Here is a 14,105-nt window from a genome sequence, read left to right as displayed (position 1 = left end):
ATGTCCACACATAGCCTGAAGTTGTTTGGTATGAGATCAATGCTTTCCTTGGCATGGACACTACTGTTTGCCCCTAGTCCTTAATTTTAAAAGTCTACACTAATTTACATAGCCCCGGAGCCAATGGGGATCCAGCAATACCAGTAGCTTATAAACCATTTTGGCAAAATCAAAGATGAGAGAGGAAATGTATAAAAGAAAGAACACTGATTGATGCATGTTTGAGGTGTTTGTCTTCCCATTCACATGTCGTTAAGTGTTTAATTCAGTTCTTTTTAAAAAGATGGTATTCAGCCTCTGTTGCAATATGTTCCACTTAATTTTGGGTACAATCAAAAGCTCTCAGGGAAACCAAGCCATCTCCCATGAGTCAGATTAGATCCTTGAGTTAAAGAGCAGGGAGCTGAACATACCAGCTTCTGCTGTGGTGAAGTTCTGATGAGTCCATTCACTCCATTTCCAGAAGTGGTTGGCATTAGCACAGCGTACTTGGGCCCTGTACTCTGTGTCCGGCTCCAGGCCACTGAAGAGCTGCTCACCATCCACCTCGACGGAAACATTGTGCTTTTTCAAAGAAAGGAAGGGAGGGGGAGGGAGGGAGGAAGGAAAGAAAAGAAGAAACGAAAAGAAAAAAGGAACCAAGAAGAAAGAAGCAGAAGAAGGAACAGAGAAGACAGGTGTAGTGATGAGCATACTTCATAGCAAAGTCAAATCATAGCATGGTACATTCTGATTTGAGGTAAGACTACTTCTTTGGGAAAAGAAAATCTCTAAGGCCCTCTGCCCAACTCTAAAGTTTGTGATTAATTTCATGAACCTTAATTTTTAAACAGATTACCCTTACCATTTGAACCCACACAGAAATAGGATTTTATTATTTTTAATTAATTAGTTAATTAATTTTTTATTAGTTTCAGAGGTAGAATTTAGTGATTCATCAGTTGCCTATAACACCCAGGGCTCATTACATCAAGTGTCTTCCTTAATGCCCGTCACCCAGTTATCCCTGCCCCTGCCCACCTCTCCCAGAAATAAGATTTTAAAGAGGTTTTATTCATTAGTCTCTCTGTTCAGGACATAAAGAGATTTTTGAAAATAGAAAAATAAGCAGCATTCTTACTTGTGTTACTTCTCCTTCACCATAGAGTTCAACCTGGCACAGCAGTGTATAATAATTACCAGTGGAGTGAACCTTCCAGGTCATGGTGGCATTTGTGGTGCTTACATCTGTAAACAGTACACTAAAGGGAGCCATTGGGTGCACTGTCAAAAAAAAAAAAAAAGAGGGAAACAAAGTAAAAAGAAATTCAAGCATAAATCCAAAAAGACTTTGGCAAACAGCAGTTCACGTCTTCATTTATTTATTCAGTGGTATTTTTTTCTTGTTTATTTTTGAAAAAATGGCAAATGAAATGAGACTTATAGCCAAGATGGAGTAAGCCGACTAAAGTTTTCTCTCTCACCGAATTATATGAGAAATTCTGAACAAAACATAAGAAGAAACTACCAAGGATTCTTAAAAATTCAACAAAAGAAGGCAGATTGTGAAGGGGAATCAAAACTTGGAGAAGTGGCTCATGGGGAGAGTATAGCAGAACCCAGAGTCTAAACAAAATAACATCAACAATGTCAAAGGTACAACGCCAAATTATTCTACATACAAAAACCCAGAACATGTCACCAATTTCCAAGGGAAAAGACAATCAACAGGCAATCAATCAAGATGACGCATATGACTTTAAGAGAGATCCAGGTCATAACAGTAAACACATCTGAAATGAATAGAAGAGAAACACTTCTCAGCAGAAAAACAGACACTATTTTTTTTAAATCAAATGAAAATTTGGAACCAAAAAATATAATATCTAAAATGAAAAATGGACTGGATGAGGTTCAGGTCTTGAAAAGACAAAGTAAGCACCTCCCATTCTGTCTGTCTCCCTGAATCCAGTCAATACAGTGCATGGAGCATTCTCAAATATTCTATTTGTGAACTCTGAAAGGTAGACATCAGCAGGCAGATTGGAGAAGACCAGGATGTGAAGTATCGCTGTGCAGGCAGTTGGAGGGTAAAGGAAGACATATGGGTTATAAAACTTCTGCATTTTACTTAAAGTGGAAAATATTAACTCTAAGAAAACTGTGGAAGATTAGTAATATATTGTAATCTCCAGAGGAAAAAAAACAGGAATACAAAGAGGTGTAGGCAAAAGTCAGTAGATAAATTGAAGTGCAATACTAAAAAAAATATTCAAATAATCCCAAAGGGGGCAGTATGGGAAGATCAGAGGAACAAAAAACAGAGGAAACAAATGGAAAATAAATAATAAAATGGTAGGCTTGAGTCCAGCCATATTAATAATTATGTCAAATATAGATGTTCCAAACACACTGATAAAAAGAGAAATTGTCACTTGGGAGAGAAAACGAAACCAGTCATGGACCTGCCTTCAGAGTGCAACAACAGGGGAGCAAACATGAATCAGTAACCACAGAACTAAATGTGACATTGAAGGTGGGGTGACCACACTGAAGTTATAAAAGGCCTTTTTGACCTAAAAGATGGAGTTCCAGAAGTCCCTATCCTGAGCCTTCATCTTTATCTCACTATCCACAAGCTGATGACTCAGAATTCTAATTCTCTTTCCCAGACTTCTTCCACGCTCTCAAAACTCTATATGCAACTGTCTCCTCAACATCTCCATTGAGATATCTAAAGGACATCTCAAACTTGACATGGCTAAAACAGAACTCTATGCCCCGACTCAGAGCTGCTCCTCCCCAATATCCTCCCCACTCCGGAAATAGTTCCAATATTAGCTCAATTGTTTAGGCCAAAACCCTAGGGATCATCCTAAATTCCTCTTCCCCTTATAATGCACATGCCTTCCCTAAGTCCGTCCTACCAACTCTATCCCAAAGTGAATTAAGAATATGACCACTTCCCACCAACTTCATCACGCCATCTGGTGCGAAGTCTCTGCCTGATGACTGCAACAGCCTCCCAACCATCTCCCTGTCTCCACCCTCGCCCCTGACAGCCCAGCCTGAGCGATCTTTTCCTGTAGCGTAAGTCACATCACTCATCTGTCCCGATGAACACCTGCTAAGACAACCAGTTAAGACCATCCCATTCGTTCCAGTTACTGCACGACCGTCCAGGACTCTCCAATCTCCTTTCTCTCACAGTATGGGCACTATGAAACAACCCAGAGCTTGTTCCCATCTGATGACCTTTTCAAATCCTATTCTTTTTGCTTCAAATGCTCTTCCCCTAGATGTTTTCTGCTTCTGTCTCAGGCTACAACTGCCTCATCCTAACTGAAGCGGCATCTGGCATTCTCTACCACATTACCTAAGTTGACCTTCTCCATAGCACATATCAGTACCTGAAATACTGTATGTGTCCACTCCCCACTCTCCTCCCCTCCCCCAACACACTCTCACATACAAGCTCATACGGGGCAGTTACCCAGTTTTGCTCACTGCCGCGTCCCCAGTGCCTGCTACAGTAGGAGGCCCTCTGTCATTATCTGGCTGACTGAGTGGCGATTAAGCTGAAATCTAAAAGATGTGTAGGAATTAAGAATGTAGAAGGTGAAAGATGACCATTCTAGAAAAAGGGAACATATGTAAAGATTCTGCATTTCATAAGAGAGAAAACATGTGGTCAAACACAGGAAGAGATATTCAGCTTTAGGGATGTGTAGATCAAAACCATCACAGATACCACGGTAGACCCAGGAAATGGACAGAATGAAAAGGGCAACCATACCAGCGTGGAGAGGCTGTATGAATCCAAGGGCCGGGGTACGATCAGTACAGCCCCTTTGGAAAACTAGCTGGCTTTGCGTCTAAAGTTGCACATTCACATTCTCTATGTCCTCACCAGTTCCACTCTGGGGTAGTATACGCTCCAGAAAACAAATGTAGGCCAGTCCTACATCCATAATGCTCATATTAGCACTGCACCCAAGAGCAAAAAACCTTGATACAACCTGAGAAACCATCAAAGGAGATGCCTGACCAAAATACCATAGATTTACACAATGAAATACTTCACGGCAGTGAAAATCAACGGACTATAACAATACTCAATAATAAGGGTCAATATCAGTAATTTAATATCACATAAACAGTAATTACTAAATTATCACATATGGCTTGATGTCTTTTATATACATTAAAACCAATCAAAATAAAAACATAGTATTTTTAGGATGACATCAGAAATGAGAATACATGCACCTATATATACACACACACATTCGAGATTTAAATCTGTAATTATCTTGGCAGAAGGAGCAGGGTGGGGGGGCTGTGGGATGGGAGATGAAGTGAGTTACTGTCAGAGTTCTAGCCTGAAGGTGAATCGTTAAGAATGCAGGTGCTTATTACATTATCAAAACAAACAAATAACAGGGGACCGTGGGCCATGCATGCATCCATGAAGAGAAGTGTGGCATCAACGAGAGTTATAAATTAAAACTTTTTAAAAAATGATTTATTTATTTGAGAGAGGTGGAGAGAGAGAGAGAGAAGAAGCGCTTGCACACATGAGCAGGGGGTAGGGGCAGAGGGAGAAGCAGACTCTCTGCTGAGCAGGGAGCCCTAGACCCCTGGATCATGACCTGAGCTGAAAGCAGACACTTAACGGACTGAACCACCCAGGCACCCCTATATTAAAACTTTCACTTAGGATGTGAATTAGGCAAAAATCTCCAACATTTCCTTGATCACACAGTGTGTCACACATCAATGAGTTCACAACCACAGCGGGCTCTGACCCTAGTCTCACCTCGATGAGTCAGGTTAAAAAGAAGGTGAACGCTTCTCTTTCTTAAGTAGTTTTCAGCCGTGAGTGTGAAGTTATACATTTCTTGGGACTCTGGAGCTACTTCCCAACTACACCAGCTTTTGTGTTTACAAAGTGTTTTTTTCCCGGAGAATCTTAAAAAAAATAAAACACAAAACAACAGTTTCAGGGTTTACACTGTCAACGCAGAGATGTATCCCTACATTCAGGGCACACTCAGGGGCTTTCTAACTACGTGCCACGTGAGGGCGTTGATCCCCCGTCATCAACAAATGCTGTACTGAAAATATTGTTGCAACAGTTTCGATTTCTGTGGTGAAATGTGTAACAACGATGAATCACTGACTGCGCCCCTCCACCAACGTGGGAGGGGGTGAGACTACTCCTTATTTTATTTTATTTTATTTTATTTTATTTTATTTTATTTTAAAGATTTTATTTATTTATTTGAGAGAGAGAGCACATGAGAGGGGGGAGGGTCAAAGGGAGAAGCAGACCCCCCGCCGAGCAGGGAGCCCGATGCGGGACTCGATCCAGGGACTCCAGGATCATGACCTGAGCTGAAGGCAGTCGCTTAACCAACTGAGCCACCCAGGCGCCCAACTCCTTATTTTAAATATTCTTAAAAAGTTAGAAATTAGGTAGACCCAGATCACCAGATGTAACCATGTTCACATCAAGATTCACCATTAACGGGCTTTCTTACCATTTTTATGTGACGTTTTCTTTTCACAAAACTCAGGTGGAAAGTATTGTACAGTGTACAGCTGTGACCACGGGGAGATTTCCTCCTGACTCTGGCCGGGTGGTTGTAAACTATCTGTTCACATTTTCCCCAGCCTCTAAACGCGGCTCTTGTTGTCGTCACAAGCGCCTTAAACAAGGAGGAATCTGCCAAGAAGGCAACCGGAGCTAACTTACGATTCAAATAAAGTATAGCTTTGGGAAAGCTGTTTGAGCAAGCCAGTGTCACTCCCGGGATCCCAAGTACAGTTCAGTGTCGTGAGGTCCTGGGTTTCACAAGAAAATTCCTTGGGCTCCTCAAGGACTTCTGTCCATACAAAGAAAAAAAAACAGACGGAAGACCTAGTTAAATCCCTTTATTGAAAGACAAGGAAAACGGGAAGCTCCTTTTGGGTCTGAGGCCACAGAGTCCCTCTGAATGATAAAAACATCACACCCGCACCACCAGAAAGTCACAGTTCAGGCACCTCATCCCTTCTCCCTTCCCTTGTTCTTTTCTGAGGCCTCACCTGCCAGGTGGCGGGAGCTGTGCAGTGGTCTGCAGTGCGTCCCGGGAGTTGTACCCCCAGGGCCTGCTAGGGGGCACTCAACACCTATCTCTGACAGACGAGCGAGCGGAAGAATGAATGAATGAATGAATGAATGAATGAATGAACGAACGAACGAACGAACGAACGAACGACGTCAGTGCTGCCCGCCGTTTCAGCACGGAAGCTGGGGCTCGCAGCCAGCCTCGGGGCCATTCGGCTTGCGATGCCAGGAAGTCCGAACTGGGGGACTGCTGAGCTGGGCAGCAGGGCGCTGAGAGTTCCAAGGAACGTGCAGCACCGCCGAGCCCTCGGCGTCCCCGCGGCTCTCAGAGGCCACGCCCCGGGGCCATGGCGGCAGGGTGCGGGAGCCCGGAGCCCGCCTCGGGCCGAGAAGCAGGAGGGACAGGAGGGAGCAGGCTCAGATGTTGCCCTACCTACAGTGCAGGGGAAGGCAGGTCTCCTGACCACACGCGGGAGGGCCCTGGGCACGGGCACACAGTCCTCCGTAAAAGGTAAAACGCTCCCCCTCCCCTGTCGCCAGCCACCCAGGCACCTGACGTTTTCCTCGCCCACTTCAGAGCGGGGATCCATCTGCTGGATTGCTAGCGTGTGCGGCGCCGGTGTCGGGGCCAGGCCTGTCGCTGTTCATTCACCCTCAAACAGCCAGTCCCCGGCCCGCTTCACAGAGAAGGAAACGGGCTCGGAGAGGCCGGGAAACTTGGCCAAGTTGGCACGCCCGGGCACGGGAAGAAGATTCGAACCCAGGTCTTCTGGGCACAACACTGGCTGCCTCCCTGGGGTCGGCCGCCCTGCCATCTCTCCCCCCGTCCCCCCTCAACCCCCGCCCTGCCATCTCTCCCCCATTCCCCCGCTCTGCCATCTTGCAGTCCTGCCAGCATGGCTGAGGCGAGACAGGGCCCTTCCCAGTGGTCCAGGAAATGACCCGAACTTTCTCCCCTTTAATAACCTTGGTTTCTAGGAATAAAATTGTCAATAAGGACAAGACAACAGGAAATCCTGCAAGTATTGCTTCAGGGTATCTCTTCCAGAGTCTCTCCTAGAAGACTCAGGAGACAAAAGAACACCCAGACCATGGATGGAAATGTTTACCTGTCTTCTGGGAAAGGAAATTCCATCTATTCTAGGAAACGAGAAGAGAAGAGCACAGAGCATGTGCACACTTACTTGACACAAAGAGAACGATGCCCTTTATACTGTCTCCTTGGTCCCCCTTACAGTAGATATTTGTCCCAGTTTCCCTAATGAAAGCAACATGATTCAAGTTGAACACGGAGACGTTTGGCTCGAGCTGTTCTCCCTGCATCTGCACGCCTTCCAAATAACAGGATATGTTACTTTGCTGGCTCCTGGAAACGTAACAAACGGTGACATTGGAGCCTTCCTCCACCAGCTTATCTTTAGGGAAAACGAACAATGGGTCGTGTCCAAGAGAATTCTGTACTAAAAAAGACAAAAAGACAGCTCAGTCAGAACTTCACTCAAATTTCAAACCAGCCCCTCTGGTCTCCCTCTCAATGATAGTTTCAGCCTCTTCTACCTGCTGGGGAAAAGAGGAGCCTAAATTTCTAGGCAAACCTATAAAGTTCGGTGCCTGCCCAAACACGCCTTCCTGTAAGGGCTCCTTTTGTTAGGCGAAATGCTGCTGGGGCTCTTACTGCAAAGACAGCGCGTCCTGTCACCCTGGGATTAGGCGTCACTACTCCTTTGCTTACGACACGGCGACAGCTGCTCTCTACAGGCCGCAGTCCCGACGGAGGCTCTGCGTTCTCTCTTTCCACCTGACGTCACCCACACAGGTAGGACTGACTGAGCCCAAGTTCACTCACCCAGCAGGTGGCAAAGCCACATTCCCATCGGCCAGGTCTGCCTATCTGCACGGCCACGTGTCCCCTCCACTCCCCCACTTTTTTTTTTTTTTTAAAGATTTTTATTTATTTATTTGAGACAGAGAGAATGAGAGACAGAGAGCATGAGAGGGAGGAGGGTCTGAGGGAGAAGCAGACTCCCCGCCGAGCAGGGAGCCCGATGTGGGACTCGATCCCGGGACTCCAGGATCATGACCTGAGCCGAAGGCAGTCGCTTAACCAACTGAGCCACCCAGGCGCCCTTCCCCCACTTTTTTAGGGCTTTTTAAATTAATTAATTAATTTATTTATTTATTTGAGAGAGAGCGAGAAAGAACGTGAGCAGGAGGGGCAGAGGGAGAGGGAGAGAGAGAATCACAAGCAGACTCTGCGCTGAGTGCAGAGCCCCACTCGGGACTCGATCCCACAACCCTGAGATCATGACCTGAGCTGAAAGCAAGATTCGGACGTTCAACCCGCTGAGCCGGCCAGGTGCCCCCACGCGTCCCTCTTAATCTTTAAACTGTACTATTGACCACATCTCTGCCCACCTTCTCGGAAATGCCAGTCACTCAAATATCTCCTTTTCTCTCGTCTCTCCTTCTGTATGACCGTCAGTGTATAAAAATCCTCAGGGGTCTCCCATTTCAGGCCAACTCACCGCCCTCCCCAAGCCTCCCTCCCGCCCCCTGGGGACCTGCTCCTCCACCGTCGGCCTCCCTGAAGGAGCGGCCTGCTCTTACTCCTCGGCTGCATCGCTCCTGCTCATTCAGCCGGCCGTGGTCACCGAAACTGCCACCCACCCCCCGACGTCACCCCTGCTGCGTGGCCTGGGCAGGAGGGGGCTTTTTTAAAGGTCCCAGGTGATTCTAATGTGCAACCATGGCTGAGAACCAGTGTTTGGGGCCCAGGAATAAACAGTCAGGTTTTCCATTCATTACTGAGTTAGTTTGGAGGTTATAGATTTGAGAAATCTAGTCCATTTTATCAAGCTGTTTATAATGTTGTTCTCTCTCTTACTGTCTTTTCAGTCTCTGTTTTTTTTTTCCTGTGTGTTCTTCTGTCAGCAGTAGGATGTAATGTGAAGAGGGGGGCCCTCTGGAGCCAGGTTGGTCCGGGCTAGAATTCCGGCTCTACCCCTTAGTGGCTTGATGGCTTCGCATGGGTTCTTTAAGCTAACTGTACCTCAGTTTCCTCACCTGTGAAGTGGGGACAAGAATAATACATATTTCCAAGGGCTGATTTGAGGGCTAAATTAATATGTAGAGTGCTTAGAACATGACTAAAATGCAGATTTAATTCTATTAGCAGTATTAAGCTAATCACTAGGCTACTCACGGGTTAATGTGCTATCGGTTTTACTTAACCGAGGTGTATAAACACTTAACAAGGGAATGGTTCTATCGGCAGGAATTTCCAATTGTCTGGCAGGGCATATAAACTGAGAGAGCCAAATGCCATTGCTTTGGAACCAGCCTATAGTTTAAATGAAGCATAATAAACTGTGGCAAAATCCACTCTAGACTTTAATTATCACAAAATTAAATTATTGAAATTAAGAGATACGTAAAACATATTTATCCATAATCTCATTACTCAAATGAAGACTTGATTTCGTTTTTCCGTACTTCACCCCTTCTCTCTACACTAGGGGTTGGCAGGCTATGGCCCAGGGACCAATTCTAGCTTGCCATCTGTTTTTGTAGATAAAGTTTCATTAGAACACAACAATTCTCATTAGCTTACATATTGCTTAGGACTGCTTTCCTGTTACCATGGCAGAGCTGAATAGTCATGACTGAGACCAATAGGGTCTGTAGGGCCTAAAATATTTCCTATCTTGCCCTTTACACAAAAGCTTGCTAACCTCTGCCCTAGATGAAGACACATTTTGTCTTATTCTAATAAAAACATATGTACAATTTATGTCCTGCTTTGTTCTCTTAGCATTCTATAATAAACACAGGTCCCCTGTTTGGAAAATAAATACAAAATGGTCTGAATTTGCATATTGTCTCTAAGAATAAATTCTGAGGCAAAACCATAGACGTCTATCTCCTGGTGGCAAGTTTCACACCCATACTTTTTAGTTCCAAGGGAAGACAAAGAAAAATAATGTCGGTTTCTACTCAGTCTCCTCAAAAGAGACTTCTACGATTTGACTATTGATCCCCAAATAATATTAAATATTCAACCTTTTAACTCTTTTATCACCTGCCTTCTTACCATCTACTTCCTCCCACGAGCTCCAATTGCTCCAGAAACTCTGCTCGGGGGTCTTGGCATCATCCTCCGCACTCCTCATTCTTATAAAATGTCTCGCACATTCCAAGGGGAGCTTGGATTCCCAGCTCCAGTGCAGAACTTGGTTCCACTTCACAGTGGTGCTATAGTTCTCCTAGAAAGAAAGAGAAAAACATGGAAACATGGAGCCATGCCATCCTGGAAAATGGCTTGACTAGAGTTACCCCAAAGCACACACCTGGGAGCCCACTGCAGCTCCCAAATATGAGCAAGTGCGGTGCATCCCTAACCAGCCAGTTCCCCCCGGTTTGATGTCACAGCAGGACCTGCCACGGCCTCCTGCCTTTTGAAAGCTCATCTCCCACCCCTACAGTTCTCTGATTCCAGGGGGCTTGTGGGGAGCAAGTGAGAGAAAACTGAAGCTACTCAAGTCTTGGGGGGAAGAAATCAGAGTCAGAAGGTAGGCACAGGACTCGTCACACAGAGCCTGCTAAGAAAATTTCTGCAAACTAGATAATTAATTGAGTCATTCTTTAAAAATAAGCAAGACTGAGGAGTATTTTCTTTTTTTTTTTTTTCCTTTTTTTTTTCCTTTTATGAGAGAGAGACAGCATGAGCGGGGGGGAGGGTCGACTGAGGAGTATTTTCTTAATAATCATTTTTAGCCATGGCCAGATCAAGTTGGTCAAATCTCATTAGAGAGGGCAGTCCTTCATGGTACCCAGGAGGACCAGTGGCTCTCAGAAGCCAGTAGAAGGATTCCATAAGGCCCTTGGGCTTTGTTTTCTGTTTGGTTTGGTTTGGTCTCTTATCTTTGCAGATATGGTGGCCAAGGGGCCATATTCTCTTCTTTGAGCTCCACCTGTTAGAATCTGTAGTCCCAAAAGAGGTCAAGCACACAAGAACGTCTTACACTGTGCTCTTGGGAAGCTTGTCCAAGTTGAACTGCAACTGGTCTTCCCTCACAGCATTTTTTTTTTTTTTTAAGATTTACTTTAGAGAGAGAGAAGGACAGAGTGTGCGAGTAGGGGAGGGGCAGAAGGAGAGTGTGGAGCCCGACCTGGGGCTCGATCTCAAGACCATGAGATCATGACCCGAGCCTAAATCAAGAGTCAGATGCTTAATCGACTGAGCCACCCAGGCACCCTTCCACACAGCCTTTCATCTTGATCTTTCTAAAGTTCTGGTATTTTCTTTCTCGAATTCAGTAGGCTTCAATGGCTCCTTTACACCTTACCCTGTCAGCCATCTACATTCTGACTCCAACCCACCTCTCACTCACAGCAATCTCCTCTCTGGACACAGTGGTCTACCTCGCACTTGGGGAATAGCTTTACGCCTTTACACCTCAGTGTTGACTCACACAGTGTCCCTGGCTTAGTGTCCCCACACTTCCTCTGCACTGGGAATTCGTCCAGGCCACACCCATCTCCGCCTCCTGCACACTGGGCGTAGCCGTTGGCATTTCATCTGTGGTTGGGGTGTGTCCCTGGCTGGAGCATGGCCCCAAAAGAACGGGGACTGGGCTTCATTCTTCTTCACGTCCTGCCTGGCTCCAGGCACTCAGGCTCCTTGGTGGGCCCCTCCAGGACATGTGCTTTCTGCCTGCACCGCTGGGGGCAGAAATACCAGCAAACCAACCAACCAACCAACCCAGAAACTGTATCAATAATGGCGACCTTACTGTCAACAAGCCACAGTCTGGGTTTTATCTCTTGCATCTCTCTGGAATTTAACCACTTTTGTCATCCCCCAGTGTCACCAGCCACTCCGGGCCCCTCTCCACTGGACCCACCCCATAGCCCCCTTCATACTGGTAATGATTTGCCTTCTCCAACTTCCCCACCTGTTCTCCACTGTGAGCCAGAGGGGACTTTTCAAACACTTCCAACCAGATCCTGTCCTTCCTCTTCTTTTTATGGCTCTCAGGATAAAACAGAAAACTGAGCATGACCTCCGGCGTCCTGTGTGGTCCATCCTGGGGCCATGCCTGCCTCTCTGTACTCCAGACTTTCAGGCCTGGGAGCTCACAGCCCTTCCCTCGGGGCCTCAGCTCACATCTGTGGGCTCTTCCCAGAATATTCTTCTCCACCCTCCCTTCTAAATTAGCTTCTAATCCTCTTTCTTATTTTGGCTCAAACAGTGCTTCTTCTTAAGTTGCTGGAGAAGGTCCAACCTTATCGCAAGCCCACAACACCTTGTCAGCAACCAGCACTGCACGTCCCACATTTGGGACACTCTCGTCTGTGTGTTGTATCTCCTCATTCCTGCTCAGCACTGACAGACCTACGCCTTGAATAATGGCTGCACCCAGGCTCCCAGTCTCAAACTATGAGCTCAATGATTCCATCAGTTCATTAATAGGCAGCGGGCTCTATTTTTCTCAGACACTACTTGTGTGTTTTCTGTCTAACCACAAACTTGTGCTTTGTGCTGTTCACAGCCTTGTCATGGAGGAGATAAAACTTTCCTTGAATGCATCAATTCAGTGATTTTTTTTAATGTGATGAATTATGTTTGGGCTGTTTTCATTCACTGAAGTGGCAAGTTTCATTTGGCAGACACTAGTAAGTCACAAGAAGTTGGCACCTCCATCTCTACAGAAGTCCAAGTGAGGTCACTGATTCGTTCCTCAGGCGAGCACAGATCCCTGGCAGACTCGGCTCCTGGCCTCCTTCCGGGCCTGAGATATTACTCCACTCTGCCTCCTCCGGCCACGAACAGGATGAGGAAGCAAGTGGCTGGACAGGCCGAGGGCAGAACCGGGCCCAGGTGAGGCCATGTGGTGCGGGCAGGCGGGCAGGTGGGCAGGCGGGGGGCTACCAGCAGGCCTCTGTGTGGCCCGTGCCGTCTGGGAGGTGGCTCAGGGTCCCCAGCCTGGCTGCAAGCACTTGGACCAGGATGCTCCTCCTTGGCTTGTTTAGGCACATGATCATCTGAGGCAGGAGTCCTGAAAGCTGCCCCTTCTCAGCATGCATGAAAGTGCGCTGTCAGCTTTGCATTACGGGGAACTGCCTTGTGACAGGGACATTGTGCTCTAGACAGAAGCAGGCCCCCTTGGCTGGCTTTCTTCCCCTTAACTGGAGGGGGATCTCACGTCTCTCCTTGACTTTAGGCCTGGGAAGGTCAGACAAGGGCTTCTCATGGTATCATCTGTTCTGGGAGGCATGGCCACTGATGACCTGTGGCCGTCAACCCTGTCTGGGCATGTGGGTGAAGGAGGATACCGTCCTGGTTGGCGACCTTGACTAGCACAACCCCCCTCTCTGTGCCTTGCGTTTCTCCTCTCCCCAGTCAGGCTGGGCCAGGTGATATGGGGACAATACACTGGACAAGGCAAAACTCTAGTCACAAAGATCTCGAACCTTAGGAGGTTACAGAAGCAGGTTTCCCAAGCTGCTCCACCCTGAAAAAAGAACTCTTACATGAATCAAAGGTGAAAACAGATACGAACAACTGCCTGTTAGAAAAATAAACAATGGGATCCACTTGGTCTAGGGTTAGCGTTACTTCTGCTAATGGTGTTAAGTACTAGTTTTTCATGAATTCTTCCAGCATTTTTCTCAAACTTCTTTTTCTTAGACAACTAGCCTCAATATGACCTTTGTGCAATATTTTATTGGGTCCAAATCAACAACCAGTGAGTGCATCCATCAAAAATATCAAAATATGGGGGCACCTGGGTGGCTCAGTTGGCTAAGTGTCTGACTCTTGATTTCAGCTCAGGTCATGATCTCAGGGTCATGAGATTGAGCCCTGCATCAGGCTCCGCACTGGGCATGTAGTCTGCTTGGGACTCTCTCTCTCCCTCTGCCCCGCCCCTGCTCACTTGCATGTACTCTCTCTGTCTCTTCTCTTAAAAAAAAAAAAAAAAATGTAAGTACAAAATGATTAGTATGAGTTCCA

General features: G+C 46.4%; 1 protein-coding gene across 4 annotated transcripts in view; it reads right to left on the bottom strand.

Annotated features, from left to right (window-relative positions):
- The window catches only part of OSMR (oncostatin M receptor), a 49,682-nt gene that overhangs the window by 15,840 nt on the left and 19,737 nt on the right, over nt 1-14,105 (bottom strand). For 3 of the 4 annotated variants that reach the window (XM_081826037.1, XM_081826038.1, XM_081826040.1), the window contains 6 exons: nt 10,182-10,353; nt 7,276-7,551; nt 5,738-5,867; nt 4,799-4,950; nt 1,121-1,263; nt 414-564 (listed from right to left, as the gene is read on the bottom strand). In XM_081826037.1, the coding sequence (XP_081682163.1) occupies nt 414-564; nt 1,121-1,263; nt 4,799-4,950; nt 5,738-5,867; nt 7,276-7,551; nt 10,182-10,353 (1,024 nt within the window). The remainder of the gene's footprint in view (nt 1-413; nt 565-1,120; nt 1,264-4,798; nt 4,951-5,737; nt 5,868-7,275; nt 7,552-10,181; nt 10,354-14,105) is intronic. The other variant, XM_081826039.1, reaches the window with a different exon arrangement.

Source organism: Leptonychotes weddellii, chromosome 7 (genome assembly GCF_054177405.1).
Source record: "Leptonychotes weddellii isolate Sample4059 chromosome 7, ASM5417740v2, whole genome shotgun sequence".
NCBI lineage: Eukaryota > Metazoa > Chordata > Mammalia > Carnivora > Phocidae > Leptonychotes > Leptonychotes weddellii.
This window is presented reverse-complemented; position numbering and strand designations above follow the sequence as displayed.